Source organism: Danio rerio, chromosome 2, assembly GCF_049306965.1.
Source record: "Danio rerio strain Tuebingen ecotype United States chromosome 2, GRCz12tu, whole genome shotgun sequence".
In the NCBI taxonomy this organism is placed as follows: Eukaryota; Metazoa; Chordata; class Actinopteri; order Cypriniformes; family Danionidae; genus Danio; species Danio rerio.
In genome coordinates, this window is record NC_133177.1 from 27,604,519 (window position 1) to 27,620,749 (window position 16,231).

Genomic DNA, 16,231 nt, shown 5'->3' on the forward strand with positions numbered 1-16,231 from the left:
ATCAGGTTAGGGTGTATTAATTTTGATTCCTCTCATTAAATGATGTATCATAACTTGGCCCGAAAAAAACAGCACAGATTCCAGAAACTCACAAGACAACAGAATAAATGCAGAGTGACTTTATTTCATGTAAGTTAAGGAACACAATAGTGTATAGAGAGAAAGGCAAGCAAGTACTGGTAATTTCAGAAGATTTCCAGGACTTTATTCTTCATCAAATGCTTTCTGTGGGAGACGAATGTTGACAAGGAAAAGAAACACTTTATTAGTTATAAAAGAAAATATAGATGCAAATATTAACAGAAGCTTGGCTTACAAATAATGATGACTTAACATACTAAAGATGTCTAATTGCATACTTTCTGGAATGAAAACACTTCCATCGGCAAGCAAATAGCAAATCATGGTGCCTGCCTACTGCATTGGCTTTTAACTTGGATTTGTCCCAACTGAAAACTAACAACGTTTCGACATTTAAACGTAAAGGTGCAATAGAAGATCTTCAAAACTGCTAAAGTTAGTCTGATAGCACTGAAAGCCTACGTCCCAACCTGCAAATCGTCAAACCATGCCTCCTGGATGCATGAAGGCAGATTAGACTTCACATCACTACAATACTTCATGTTACATTCGCCAGAGGGAAACCTTTATTATTCAGTTACTAACAACAGTCTGTTTGCCTGCAATTCTCTTTATAAACCGCATCCACGAAGTTCCTTCTGCTCAAACAGGGTGCGACGAGGTATGCAATTACATATCTTGACAAGCAGTTAAGACAGCCTGTCAAACATTTTGATTGTACATATTTTCTTGGTCCTACACTTTCCACATACAGAATATTAAAATGCATATAAAACATTTGGATCACTTAATATAATGATTGCTATTAGGATGTGAAGAGCTTTCAGTCAGCATAACACAAATTGTCTTGAAGACAATGGCTGTGCCGCAGTCTAAAACCACCTACCACCCGGAAGTAGTTGGTCAACAGGGTACTTCTCACATACTACTTTTGGAATTTCATGAATTCATACATACTTCTCTGCTCTCTTACTGTTTTTAGCATACTATTTAGTATAGTAATATGTGATTTAGTAAGCTTATTTATCACATTTTGCACCTTTAATGACTGTCACAGCCTAATACTGTACCTTCGGGCCCACATCACGACTTTTGGCACGAAGTTTGTTCACTTGGGATTCAGCAATATCAGCCCTTTCCTCTGCCTCATCCAGTTCATGCTGCAGTTTACGGAATTTGCCAAGGTGAACGTTTGCCTGTTCTTCCTGTTGCAGGAGGCAAATATAACACATAAGACAGTATTGTAATTTAGACAACACCACTTTCTAGTATTGTACCTGAATTGTAACAGCACTTACAGATTCCTCTGCAGCTCTTTTGTAAGCTTTGACTTTTAGTTGCAGCTTGTCAACCAAATCCTGAAGACGGGCTATGTTTTTACGGTCCTCTTCAGTCTAAGATTCATAACTAAAGATTAATTCTGTGTACATGATTTATTTAGATTTTTACCAGGTTTCTTCAATGCTCCATGACATCTAAATCTTCTAATCCCACCTGATAAGTAAGTTCCTTGATGCGGCGTTCATATTTACGGATTCCCTTCACAGATTCGCTGCTTCTCTTCTGTTCGGCCTCAACTTCGCATTCCAGCTCTCTGACCTAGGATTGATCCATTAGAAGTACATTAGCCAATGCTTTGTTTATGTCTTCTAAAATTATTAGAGTCCCAAAAACTTTATATTGATCTCACCCTGGCCTCCAGTTTCTGGACTTGTTTCTTTCCTCCCTTCATAGCGATTTGTTCTGCTTCATCCAGGCGATGCTGCAGGTCCTTAATGGTCTGCTCCATGTTCTTCTTCATCCTCTCCAGGTGAGCACTTGTATCCTGCTCCTTCTTCAGCTCCTCCGCCATCATGGCAGCATCAGTGATGGCCTTCTTGGCTTTTTCCTCAGCATTCCTGCATTCTTGCACTGCCTCTTCCACTTCTGTCTGAAACTGGGATAAATCCGTCTCCAGCTTCTTCTTTTGATTTATGAGACTGGTGTTCTGTATCAGATAATGTTGTCAATTTTTGTTAAAGGGGTTGCAAATAATCATTTTAACAACATCCATGATGACTCTGTGTTTTACCTGAGAATGCAGAAGCTGTACTCTCTCAGTGACGTCCAGGAGCTCCTGCTCAGCAAGTTTGCGTCCACGCTCTGTTTGCTCCAAAACAGCCCTGAGCTCTTCAAGCTCAGCCTGAAGCAGAGCATTACGTCTCTCCACAATGGCAGTGTTCTCCTTCAGATCATCATTTGATCGAAGAGAATCATCCAGCTGAAGCTGGGAGTCCTACAAAATTTCCCATTAAGTAGGGAAGCAAAGTTATTTTTTGGACACCTTGTGGAATTAATTATTAAATAGTAACTCATTATGTACCTTTAGATGAGCTTGGACTGACTTGAGCTGTTTTTGAGCCTCAGCCGCCTGTCTGTTAGCCTGGCTCAGCTGGATCTCCATTTCATTCAGATCTCCTTCCATCTTCTTCTTTATTCTGAGAGCTTCATTCCTGCTGCGGGTTTCAGACTCCAAAGCACTTTGCAGGGTGTCTATGGTCCTCTGTTGGTTTCTCTTCACCTGTTCCATTTCCTCATCTTTCTCACTCAGCTTGCGCTCAATGTCTGCCTTTATTTGGTTAAATTCGAGCTGCGTTCTCAGGATTTTACCCTCCTCATGCTCCAAAGATCCCTGTAATACACATAATTAGTTTCCTCATGTCATACCTGCTCTTTTTTCATTTATTTTGTGGGCACCCTCCTACCTCAGCCTCTTCCAGAGCCGCCTGTATCTCAGCTTTTTCTTGCTCCAGCTGCTTACGGACTTTCTCCAGCTCATGTATTGTCTTTCCACCTTCGCCAAGCTGTTCAGTCAGATCGGAGATCTCCTCTAAATGATAAATAGAATTAGGTTAGGATAGCCTATTGAGACTATTAATACAAAAATAAAAACATGCTTCTGAGTTTATGGAAACGTGTATAAAATAGAAACCTTGCAGAATCTTGTTCTCTCTCTTCATGGTTTCCAGGTGATCCATAGATTCCTCATATGAGTTCTTCAACTTGAACAACTCTGTGCTCAAAGATCTGGCTTCCTTCTGAGAGCTCTCCAGTTCACACTGAGACTCCTCATACTTCTGCTTCCATTCAGATATGATCTGAAAGAAAGATTGTAAATGTTGAAATGAGGTTAAATTATTCAAATTAATAGTGTGAAAAAGGGTGATTATAGACTCTTAAAACTAAAGATTTTAAAATGATGTTTGAAGAATATATGAATAACATATTGAACACTTTTCCACTAAACTGTGCGATGAAAAATATTAACCATTCTCCCCAAAACCAATGCTGATAAACAATCTTTAACATCTAAGAGTAGAAGATTGCAGTAGAAAATTTGAACCGTTAAAACAGTTTTGGTCATGTTAAGTACTATACTTTCACTTACTTTATCAAAGTGTCTTTGTTTCTTGTCTAAAGAAGCAGCAGCAGTGTTAGATCTCTCCACATCCACCATCAAATCTTCTATTTCATTCTGCAGTCTGTGTTTAGTCTTCTCAAGAGAAGAGCATTTAGCATTTACTGCCTCCACGGCCTCCTCAGCCTCCTGCAAACGCTGAGCCAGTTTCTTCCTGTGTAGAAATAAATAAATGTTATTTATTCGTTCATTTTCTTTTTGGTTTAGTCCCTTTATTAATCTGGGGTTGCCACAGCGGAATGAACCGCCAACTTATGCAGCATGTTTTACGCAGCGCATGCCCTTCCAGCTGCAACCCATCCCTGGGAAACATCCATACACACTCATTTACAAACATACACTACGGGTAATTTAACTTACCCAATTCACCTATATCACATGTCTTTGGACTTGTGGGGGAAACCCGAGCACCAGGAGGAAACCCACGCAAAGACTCGGAGGATAAATAAATGTACAGCTAAAAAATCTACAAAAATCAGGCAAGGGAGATTAAAATCTGCTGATTTTGTTTATAGATCAACACCTGCAGGATGTGCCAGACGTTTTAGTGTATTCTAAAAATGCTTTGAGTTGTTTCAAGTCAAATTTGGTCTAACGTTGACAAACCCAACTGTCGGATAAAAGGTGTAATTTATTGGGTTTGTCTATATTATATTCAAATGTGGCTGAAACATCCAATGTTTCTTTTAGAGTGTGGTTTCCCAATCTCCCAACGTCTTTAGAAATGTCTTACTTGGCTTCCTCCAGTTCTTCAGTTCTCTGGATGGCATCAGTTTCGTACTTGGTTCTCCACTGTGCCACCTCAGTATTAGCTTTAGACATGCTTCGCTGTAGCTCTGCTTTGGCCTCCTGTTCCTCCTCGTACTGCTCTCTGAGCAGATCTGTGTCATGACGGGCTGACTGCAGTGCATGAGCAAGAGCATTCTTTGCCTGGAAAAAAGAAAATATTGGATTACCTTGTTGTAGACTGTCAAACAGTGGTAGAAATATAGGAAAAGTGTATGTTACCTTAATTTCCTCATCTAACTGCCTTTTTAGGTCCTCCAATTGTTGACTGAAGGAATTCTTACCCCTTGTTAGCTGGGAGACTAATGATTCCTTTTCTTCTAATTGTCTTGAAAATTCATCTAATGTAGTGAAAGAAACAATCAAATACTCTTTTCTTGTATTTCTCTCAATGATTTAAAGTTGAACAAAAACAACATGCTTGATTTACCATTTTCTGCCTGAAGCTTTGCCTTCTGAGTTGTAAAATCATTGAGGGACCTTTGATATTCCTCACATTTGTTACGGTATTCATTCATTTGATCTTCAAGGGTTCTGTTAACTTTCTCCATATTAGTCTGTTTAAGTAAGTGTTGCATTAATTTAGACCATTTTGAATTGTAATTTCGTTGTTCTTTTAAAAAAGTCAAGCAATTCAATTCACCTTGGACTTCACAATATGCTCCATGCTGGAGGCTACATCATCCAACTCCAGCCTAAGTTCACTTTTCTCCTTTTCCAGTTTTTGCTTGACCCTCTGCAGATTGTCTATCTGCTCTCCAAGTTCAGCCACACTGTCGGCTTGTTTTTTCCTGAGTGTGGCGGCAGTGGCCTCATGCTGCAGAGTGGCCTCTTCAAGGTCTCTGCGGAGCTTCTGAAACTCTGCCTCTCGTTTCTTATTCATCTCAATCTGAGCAGCTGTAGCTCCTCCAGCCTCCTCCAGTCTCTCGCTGATCTCCTCCAGCTCTCTGGCTAAATCTGCTCTCTGTTTCTCCACTTTGGCTCTGGCAGCTCTTTCTGCCTCAAGCTCTTCCTCCAGCTCCTCAACTCTCGCCTAGCATAAAGGAGAAGATACATTTTTTCTTAAAAATGCACACTACAAAGATGAACAGAACATCACGTATGGTCAATGTACCTGCAACTCCTTGAGTTTCTTTTGGAGTTGGATAATTATGCTTTGCTCATCGTCGATTTTACTGTTGAGCTGACTGATTTCAAAGTCTTTCCTGAAATTGAAATCATGGAATTCGTTTAAGGCATTCAAAACATGTAAAACAACAATAATAATTAAGCAGTGTGTCTTACTTCTTCAGTTTTTCTTCCAGTTGCTGCTTGTCATTCTCCAGGTCCATTATGCTCTCCTGGGTTAACTTCAGATCTCCTTCAAGTTTCCTCTTGGCTCTTTCTAGATCCATTCGGATTTTCTTTTCTTGCTCTAGAGATCCCTCAAGCTAACAGAATTAGCAACAGAAGTTCTTAATGTAGTACTGTAGTTTACTTCATCACAACTGAATGCTACGTCAAAAACAATGCTTACTCACATCATCCACTTGTTGCTCTAGTTTTACTTTTGCCTTGGTGAGGGTGTTGACTTTGTCCTCCTCACTCTGCAGGTCATCCAGTGTCTGCTGATGAGCTTCCTGCAAGGCTTTCTTCTCCTTTGTCAGTTTAGCAATGATATCGTCTAAAGCTGCCATTTCTTCTGTCAGGTTCTTCACCTGTGTGTGAAAAGCTAGTAATAAGTAAACATCAGACAAATGGACTTCTCTTCACAGTAAATTATTGTTTGTCTGAAACCTTGTTCTCAGTAGCATGCTTCTCTTTCTCCACTTTAGCCAGAGTGAGCTCCAGATCATCAATATCCTTCTTCAGCTCAGAGCATTCGTCCTCCAGCTTTCTCTTCTTAGCTGTCAGCTCTGCATTCATCTCCTCCTCATCCTCAAGTCTCTCTGTGAGCTCTTTGGCTTTAGCCTCCATCTGAATCTTGTTTTTGATCAGACCTTCACACCTTTCTTCAGCATCACAGAGGTTGTCTTGCTCCTGTTAAATATATTTAATAGATAATGCATTACCTGCATACAGATCTTGTATTTATGATTTTTTTTTTACAAACATACCGCTTGCACTTGAAGTTGTAGGTCATTCTTTTCTTGGAGAAGAGTCACCATTTTTTCTTCAAGTTCTTTTCTACGTGCCTCAGACTTCGCATAAGCTTCCTTTAGCTTCAAGAACTCTTCTTTCATATTGGCCATTTCCTTTTCTGCTTCAGCAGATCTCAGCAATGGTTTGATTTTAAAGAAGAGCTTCATCCAGGGCCAGTTCTTGACCGCCATGAATGCACGCACATTCCACTGAATCACAAGTAAGGCATCCCTTTTTTTATTAGTAGAAAACACAAAAAAACATAATCAAACACCATTAAAAAAGACAACAGCACACATTACTTGTTTAAGTATAGGATAATCAGTACCTGCGTTCTACCATCTTTATGTATTCAGCCCTTGAGAGAAGACCACGAGACTTGGCTTGAATGCCTGTGATTATTTTTGATAATCGTTCGTCTCTCATCTCTTCCAGTTGGCCCAGAAGACCAGCCTTAAAAAATACCTGATATAAAAGCAGATAAGAGTTTACTGCTCTTTTACTTCTATGCCATTTTGCATATTGCTAATATGTGGCTTTATAAGACTTACCTTAGTGTGTCCAAATCTATACTGTTGGTGGTCAATATCTAAAGAGCCCAGCAGTTTCTCTGCTCCTTTCTTGCTGTCTATGAACTGTCCCTCAGGGATAGCTGCAGGGTTTAAGATGCGATATCTGCAGAATCACAGAGTGTGTTATGTCAATTTTTGAATTATTTCAGGCCATATTTTCCTTCTCTTCACCTTCATACCTCTGTTTAAAGTCCCCATAGAGGATTCTGTTGGGGAAGCCCTTCCTGCAAATCCTGATGCCCTCCAGCACACCATTACAGCGCAGCTGATGCATGACCAACGGATTCTCCATCGCACCAGGAGTCTTTGTCTCATTGGGAATGAGGCAGCGGACAAAATGAGGGTGAGTTGACCTTAGGTTTGTCATTAATTTGTTGAGATTCTCCTATAAGGAAACATGATAGCACATTGAGAATAAAAATTTTTTGAAGTCTTAACACAGGGGTCTCAAACTGCCGGCCTGTGGGCCATCTCCTCCCTTCGGCCTGCAACTAATGTCAAAAATAAAATGAGATTTGTCCCAACAAAATTTTTGAATTACTACTATTATTGTGCTGTCACATATAACTTGTGGTTTTGACCTCCCAGCTACTGGACATTTAAGGTACTGTACTATATATTCGGGTTACTTTCGGTTTCTCTCAGTGTGCTGTCAAGAGTCCATTAAAGTCCATTATTTTAGGGTAAACGTTTGTAATTTATCGACCGTTATTTTACACTTACACCCTAGCGGACGGAAAAAAAAGTAAAATAACAGATTTTTTTTTACAGTGTATCCAAACTGAATTCTGCGTTGTTGTTTTTTTTTTTTTTTTTTTTGCTATCTGTTAAACTTTTGGTTAAGCAACAATTGATTGGGACATAATAATAATAATAATAATAATAATAATTATTATTATTATTATTATTATTATTATTATTATTATGCCTATTGATAAATTGTAGTTTTTCATAGCAGTTTAAACTACCCCTTGTAAATGTACAATAAGAAACAAAAAGAAGGAGCTTTTATACTCTGGGTAAGAATGTCTGAGTGCATCAATTACATCAGGTTTCCACTTTTTTTGTGTGCTAGAATGGCCCTCCTATGAATTGTCAGTCACTGATATGGCCCCCCGCCAGTTTGAGTTTGAGGGTTCTATCACACCTAGACTTTTTTTTTGGAACCGGTCTCGTTTCCCCAATTAGCGCGGTTCGTTTGGCATATGTAAATCCAGCAATCGCGCTCCGATCAATCGATCCGAGATCACCTGAATGAGAACTCCAAACTCTTCAAAGTCTGTAGCGGATCGATTGTAGTGAGAAAGCAATCCGATCCAAGCTCGGCTATATCACAGTGTTTTATGGATATGTAATAGGCATATTTGGCAATATGAAGAGAGAATTATGAGTAGGGTGGGATGTCATTCTTATCAGTAAATGTGCGTTTCATGTCAAATACGAAAGTGAAAGCATGCTAAAATATTAACAAGAGCTGTTTATCCGTTAGGAAAATTGACCAAACTGCAGTGTTGATTTTTCAGTTATTTCTCTCTATAATGTAAAGAACATAATGCATAAGCTAACTGCTATGTATGAGAAAGTCTTACCACTGATTTAAATTTGGTGACTTTGTCTGTGGGTGTCAACAATCAAAATGAAAGCGCAGCTTTTCACCTATAATGTCTTATTGCTCATCGTCATAAATTAAAATAAGGACGAATGACAGCTGAGCAAGACTCTAATCAAAATAAACCGTGAAACTGTGACGAGAGTTTACTCGCGCATGACTTGTTTTAGTTCTTTTGGTCCGTTTAGAAACTTTGTCGTGTGAAAGCGAACCGCACCAAGAACAAAGAGCAACATTTTAACAATTTTAATACCTGTTTCGGAACAAGAGAATCGATACACTGGTGTGAAAGCACCCTGAGACCCCTGTCTTACTCTAAAGGCATGGATAGGTTACCCTGTGAAGTGCTGACACTGTCTGGAATGATGATCCTTTCTTCTTCTTCTCTTTTTTCCCACCATCACCCGTTGCTGGACAAAATAAAATGTAAAGGTTTAAGTTTTTGTAAATTATACAATATTATTAGGTGCTGTCAGAACACATTATTCACCCAAAAATGAGAATTACCTCATAATTTACTCTCCCTCATTTGGTTCTAAACATTTTTGCTTTTTTCTTATTTTGAAAACAAAAAAAATGATATTTTAAAGAAAGCTGGTTACTGGTACCCATTGACTATGGAATTTAATCAAAATCCTGATTAATTGAACGTTTTAACTTGATTACGAATAATGAAAGATTATTTTATTTGTTTATTTATTTTGCCCTCGTAGTTCACTGACAAGTTTTCCATGCTTGACATGTCAGCAGGATAACGTAACGTAATGGAGTGGGGTTACATGACTCCACACACAGTAGGGAGATAATAGAAAAAAATCGACTTGAAAAAATTTGATGGATTATAGTTTGTATTGGTGATTTTATGGTTGTAGCCTAATGTTGATTTCGATTACTTTTTGATTGATAGCCCAGCACTATTAATGGGTTAATACTATCAGCATTTTTGTAATTATTTTCTTTTGTGCTCAACAGCAGAAACAAAAATAAATAAGTTTGCAAAAAGTAAAAGATGAGTAAATGGTGGCAGAATTTTCTTTTTTGGGTGAACTTTCCCTTTTTTACATTAATGACATAAGTCGTATATAATGACTTTACTAGTAAAGATGGCAATTCTATTTGATAAAGCACACCTGAGTCTGCACCAGCGTAGTTGGCAAACAGATTAGACAACAGCTTCAGAGAGGACTTCTGGTACAATCCAACCACAGTTTCGTTAAGAGGGTCCTTATTCTTCACCAGCCAGTTGTTAATGTTGTAGTCTACTGTGCCAGCGTAGTGAACAAGAGCAAAGTGAGCCTCTGGCTTGCCCTTCACAAGCCTGGGTTTCTGGAAATTGTTTGATTTCCCAAGATGGTTGTCGTAAAGCTTTGCTTTAAAGGTTGCATCACTGGCTTTGGGAAACATGCACTCCTCTTCAAGGATGGACATGATGCCCATAGGCTGAAGGAGTCAGGAATAAGTAATGGTGAAGTATAGCATATAATTCAGTTTTAATATTTGCATTTTGTATCATTAATGACTCACTTTCTCAATGAGATCGATGCAGGCCTGCAAGTCCATGCCAAAGTCAATAAACTCCCATTCAATCCCTTCTTTCTTGTACTCCTCTTGTTCCAGCACAAACATGTGGTGGTTGAAAAACTGTTGCAGTTTCTCATTGGTAAAGTTGATGCAGAGTTGCTCAAAGGTGTTAAACTGCAAACAAAAAATATTGGAAAACCACAATTGTTCCTACAGGTTTCAGTATGAGACGAAATGCTGCTGTGTGGAAATTAATTTGGGTCGAACTAGGCATTCAGTACTTACATCAAAGATCTCAAAGCCAGCAATATCCAATACTCCGATGAAATACTGGCGAGGCTGCTTTGTCTCCAGAGACTGGTTGATTCTCACCACCATCCAGAGAAACATTTTCTCATACACCGCTTTTGATAAGGCACCAATAGCATAGTTCACCTGAAATGTTCCTCACATTAATGTTTTATTAACCTTTTTTAATCTCTTAACTTTTGTCTGCTTGGATAAACACTACTAACCTGCTGGACATTCTGTCCTTTGGTGACCCACTCATTTCCTACTTTGACTCTTGGATGGCACAGACCCTTGATGAGGTCAGCAGAGTTTAGGCCCATTAGGTATGCAGATTTGTCAGCATCTGGAAATCATGAGTCCAAAATATGAGTGAAATAAAGCAGTTTATGGAGTTGATAATATCTATGATATCAAATCATATCATTACCCTCAGTTCCATCAGCTTCAGCCTGTTCCTCTCGCTGCTTCTGCTTGAACTTCATATTGCCGTAATGCATAATGGCTCCAGTTAACTTGTACACAGAGTTCTTTTCTTCTTGTGTGAAGCCCAATATATCAAAGGCACTCTGTCAAAGGTGGAAGCTTGTGTATTAGAAGACTGTTAGAATTGACTTTCATTTTAAATGACCAAAGATCATCATTGTTTAACTTACGTCAGTTGCCATTAACTCATCAGAATCATCAATGGAGGGAACTGTGGTCTCTCCCTGAGAGATGAATGCGTAGTCATAGGGGTTTGATGTCACTAGTAACATCTCTGTTTTACAGTTTACAAGAAATATAAGAAAGTTAGCACAAGATTACAAGCAAGTCTATCTTGGTTGTGTATTTATTAAGGATGTAATAATTCACTCATCTCATGTTTTGATACAATTCATGATACTGATATGATTTGTTTTATGATATTTTAAGAAGTTAACAAAGTCATTAAGAAATTTCAGAATTAAGCGCTCTTTGATTATCCAAACTAAATAAAAAAAATACACAAATAAAACAAATAAGGTTTCATTTAACTTTGTCTGGTTTTCTTAGCTTACTTCTCAGTAAACAATTTTGTGCTTAAAAGACGTCTAATAGACATCTAAACTAGACTAGTCATCAAATAGCCAGATTAGACAGCCATTTTTTATGTCTAGTCATTCATTTCTGTTTATTTGATGACTAGTCTAGTTTTAACCTATTCTTAGAGGTCTTTTAGATTTTCACTGACGGCCCAAATTTAGCCTTGTTTTAGCCAAGATGACTATGTTTTGATGTCTATTAGACATCAATGAGACATCTTATAGACATCTTTTAAGAAAAAATCTTGGTATTTTTATTTTTATTTTTCATTTTTATTTTGTCATTCTCACAGTGAATCATTACATCCCTAGTATTTATTAAGTATCTGATTTTCTTCATTTGCTCACCAAGGATTTCAGGTTTTTTGTTGGATAAGATTTGATAAAAGATGTGATAGTCTCTTTCAGCCTTCAACTGAAAGGTGACACGGGACTTCTCCAGGAGATCTAGAGATTGGACAAAGTTATATAACATACAGGTTATCTTTTATAATTTATTTACAATTTCGCATTGCATTCAGGATTAAATTATTTTGAAATGTTTGTAAGAAATGATCATTGACTTACATGTTTCAATGTCAGCAGATGCCAGCTTCCCTCTTGTATCGAAGTGAATTCTAATAAATTTACCCTAAATATAATACAAAATATTACAGAATTTGTACACTATGCAGCATAAAACTGATCATGCTCTGCATTTTTGATTTAGAAATCACTTACAAATCTGGAGGAGTTGTCATTTCTGATGGTCTTAGCATTACCAAATGCCTCCAAGGCAGGGTTAGCCTGGATGATTTGATCCTCCAGTGTTCCCTAAATGAGCAAACAATATTACATTAAAGAAAATACATGTAAATATTTCAGCATCAGAAGCTATATTTTTGCCTATTTTCTAAATTTAAACCTTGTTCTTGTCTTGGTCTTTCTTCCCTCCACTTGCTGCAATGCTGGCAAAGTACTGAATGACTCTTTTAGTGTTGACAGTCTTCCCAGCGCCAGATTCTCCACTAGGCTCAGAAATCAACAAAATAATCATCAGAAATAGATGAAATGGCCACAATGTTTATTTCTCGGCATCCTGAATCAAAATTAATTTGCTGAGTATAGATGTTAATTTTATTTCCCACAAATATTTGATAAAAAAATATCTATCTGAAATAACATATTGCATCATATTTACATGTGGGGCGTTTTATTACTCACGTGATAAGGATAGACTGGTTTTCTCTGTCTGTAAAAGGACAGAATCATTTACTATTAATTAATTATTAAAAGGTTCTTATTCCATTTTTTATAAAAGTATAAATTTTTGTCAGTATTACCTGCTAACATGTATTGGTAGGCATTGTCAGAGATAGAATAGATGTGGGGAGGAGCTTCAGTCCTCTTTTTCCCTCTATAGGCTATAACAACCTCCTGATTGTACACCGGCAGCCACTTGTAGGGGTTGACAGTGACACAAAACAGCCCTGAGTAGGTCTGTGGAACAAAAGTGTTGAAGTTTTGATTTAAAGTAAAGATTTGGTTGCAGAGATTAAGCTGAGATTTTAGTATACTCACATAGATCATCCATGCTGCATAGCGCTCTTTGAGGTTAAACAGCACTGCTGGCTCATGGAGAAAGGTCAGCATTGCCATGTCTTCAATTTTATCAAATTTGGGAGGGTTCTGTTGCAGAACATCTGCCTCTTTGACAGTCACAGTCTACAAAGGATAAAGGTTTAGCATTAATTTGATTGATTTATTTATTTTTTATCAAATTGAAAACCCGATAAAAATGCAGTATGACTTTAAAGTTGTGACAGAAATATGATGATGATTATAAGCCCTTATTTGTCAACACTGTTACATGCAGTAAAATTGGACCCCTCCGACCATACACAAACATCCCACATTTAAAGATAGCATAGATATGATATATTGGGGGAAAAATAATGCCAGTTAAATTCAGTTAAACTTAATAAATGTAGATTTAAAAAAAAAAAAAAGGGGCCAGATTTAAAGTTTGTGATACACTCTTTTGCCTTTAAAAAAAGTACTGTTATTTTTGCAGTTGAAAAAAGTGTAAAACAGTAAAGTATTTAAATCAATCATAACACGTGATTAACATGGTTTTTAGAGTCATTTTAATGTTATGTCTTGATTTAACATGAAAGAAATTGTATCTTGTCTTTGTGGCTGTAATGTTAGTAAACATTGGCTCTGTTTTCTAATGATCTACAGTATCAGTGTTGTTCATTACAATAATTAGCTGCGCCTCTGTTCTTTAACTTGTGTGTTGTCAGTAGATTGCCCTCAAACTGTTGACTCCTAAATTCACCCTGCCTAATAATGCTGAGTTTTAACTTAAAATACAAATTTTTCCCTCTTTCTACTCGGAAATAACATCTGGAATCCTGCTAAAAGTCTGACATTTGGTCTGTGAGTTCGAGACAAATCGTAGAACCCTGAGTTTAGTGAAACCTGTTATTTGACATCACTTCCCAAATATCAGCTATTTTATGTGAAATATATAAATTACATGTCATATTTTAGATATGTTTACAGCACAACATGAGTGTGAACCCTACTAATAAAAGTTATGAAAAGTAACTTAAAAAAGTAATGTTAGTAATCATCGACTGTTTTTAATGATCTATAGCAGGGATTACCAAACTTGTTCCTTAAGGGCCGGTGTTTTAGCTTCAACCCTAATCAAACACACCTGAACAAGCTAATCAAGGTCTTACTAGGTATACTTGAAACACTCAACTTGAAATGTATGTGTTGTCAGTAGATCACCCTCAAGCATTTCACTCCAAAAACTCGCCTGCCTAATAATGCTGAGTTGTAGCTCAAAATTGGGATTTATTTTTTACTTCCCATTCAGAAATAACATCTAGAATGCTGCTAGAAGTCAGACATTTGACCTGTGAACTTGGGTGAGATCGTAGAATCGTAGAATTTGACATCGCTTCACAAATGGCAACTAGATTTACTTTATGTGAAAAATGTTTAATTGGCAAGAAGGTCTGCTGAAAGTTCCACCTCTGGACGGTCTGACGGTCTGGATTGCAACATAAATCTGCAATCCATTTTTTTTATTCTGTGCTTCTTTTGTTATTTGAATTGTTTATAGACATCATGAGAAGACATGAGAGAAATTCATAATTATTAATAGGTTTGTGTTGCCTACTTATTTTACAATTAGGATTCAGCTAACAATGAAGTGTGACAAAAACAATCTGGTTTAAATATATTCAGCTGGATAATGTTTATATTTTTATGCATTGTACAATATAGCGCAAAAAAAGTTGCCTCCGAAAAATGCGAGAATATATTTTTTAAGGTTTTGATGTGCTGCTTGTATGGAAAAGTAACTAAATCAAATCAAGCATTCACAGATGCTTTGGACTTTACTTTTTTTCTGGTCATAAACAATGAGATTTAATGTTTATTTTGCACTGACCTTGCCTCCTTGTGTCTCCACAGTGACTTTGTCACCCTCTCGGCTCACGACGGTGGCTTTAACAAACTCCTCTATTGCATCCGGCACAAAGCATTCCTTCTTTAAGTCAAAGGCTTTCGTCTGCGCCTCAAGACGCTCCTTTTCAGACTTCCGCAGGTAAGGCGCTGCGGCCCCAAAAACAGACATTTCAGCATCGCCCATTGTCAACCTTAAATTATGGAAAAGAAGAACTTGTTAGAAGCAGTACAGGACATTTTTAAGACATTAATCAGTGTTTGCATTTCTGATTTTAAATTACCAAAGCGATTAATCACAGCAGAAGGAAGCTCCAGGTTTTTGCGATTTCACCTAAAACTTAAAAGAGAAGAATATACCCATAAAACATATGCATGTATAAACAATAGCAGAAATTAAGTTTTAGGAAAACGCCCACAAGAAAAGGAACACTGGGAGCAAAGAAAAGTTTGCCGAGATTCAACACAATGGCAGAGTTGGGTTTTATAACCTGGATTTCCGAACCCTATAAGGTCAAAGACAGCTGACCTATGAGTCTCCTCCCGACACAAGCACATTGAACACACTGAAACAAGCCAATCTTTAGGTGCCTTGGCACTTAGAGGTGCATTATTGTGAGTGTTCGGGCTGATGGCCAGGAACGCTGAATATCTTTCATGTGAGTCACAGGAATACATATTCTCCATCTCTGAATTTTGGCCCTTCACATATCACTCACTCATTGATTTATCTAGGCTCTGCTCTTATCTGCAGGTTTGTTATGGTCCAGGACACTGTGTTTCGAAGGTGTGGAGGTCTGGCCTTTCCTCAGGACAATGTCTGCTGTGCTGATACTAAGGTTAAATCAAGCCGAGTCCTTCAGTTTCCATCCCACCCTGTCAGCTGAACAGGTCCAGCATCAGCTGTAGACTGCTGCACTTCAGAGGAACTTCAAAGGTCACGTGTGGACTGCAGTCCAAGGTCATATCAGCACCTTAGTTATAATTTAGCTAAAACAATAATATGGCCTGTTTACTTTAAGGAACAACACAAAATGCTTTGGCAAAAAATAGAATCTAATAAGTCACTTTCTTTCATGTAATGACACTAAGCAGGGAAGGAAAATAGAAATCTCAATGGAAAAATATGCAAATTAAGTGCTAGACATACATGTTTATGTTTGTATTTCAAACACAGTTGAAGTCAAAATTATTAAGCCTCCTGTGATTATTTCCTCTTTCAAATATTTTACATTTAACAGAGCAAGAATTTTTGACAGTATTTCCTATA

The 16,231-nt window shown here is 37.6% G+C and overlaps 1 protein-coding gene across 3 annotated transcripts; it reads right to left on the minus strand.

Annotated features, from left to right (window-relative positions):
- Positions 1-104: 104 nt before the first annotated feature.
- On the minus strand, positions 105-15,423 carry myh7l (myosin heavy chain 7-like). Of its 3 annotated transcripts, NM_001077464.2 has the most exon segments (39): positions 105-225; positions 1,152-1,286; positions 1,380-1,475; positions 1,576-1,680; positions 1,772-2,068; positions 2,153-2,356; positions 2,444-2,752; positions 2,826-2,950; positions 3,053-3,218; positions 3,509-3,692; positions 4,272-4,468; positions 4,547-4,665; positions 4,755-4,881; positions 4,968-5,357; positions 5,439-5,529; positions 5,609-5,754; positions 5,845-6,021; positions 6,101-6,343; positions 6,421-6,676; positions 6,774-6,910; positions 6,997-7,120; positions 7,197-7,402; positions 8,963-9,036; positions 9,757-10,066; positions 10,151-10,321; positions 10,433-10,582; positions 10,663-10,781; positions 10,866-11,004; positions 11,092-11,195; positions 11,848-11,946; positions 12,067-12,130; positions 12,220-12,312; positions 12,404-12,506; positions 12,703-12,730; positions 12,822-12,978; positions 13,060-13,203; positions 14,948-15,155; positions 15,246-15,301; positions 15,381-15,422. In NM_001077464.2, coding segments are annotated over 37 exon segments (5,811 nt in total). In that variant the 5' UTR covers positions 15,149-15,155; positions 15,246-15,301; positions 15,381-15,422; the 3' UTR covers positions 105-204.
- Between the last annotated feature and the right edge of the window lie 808 nt (positions 15,424-16,231).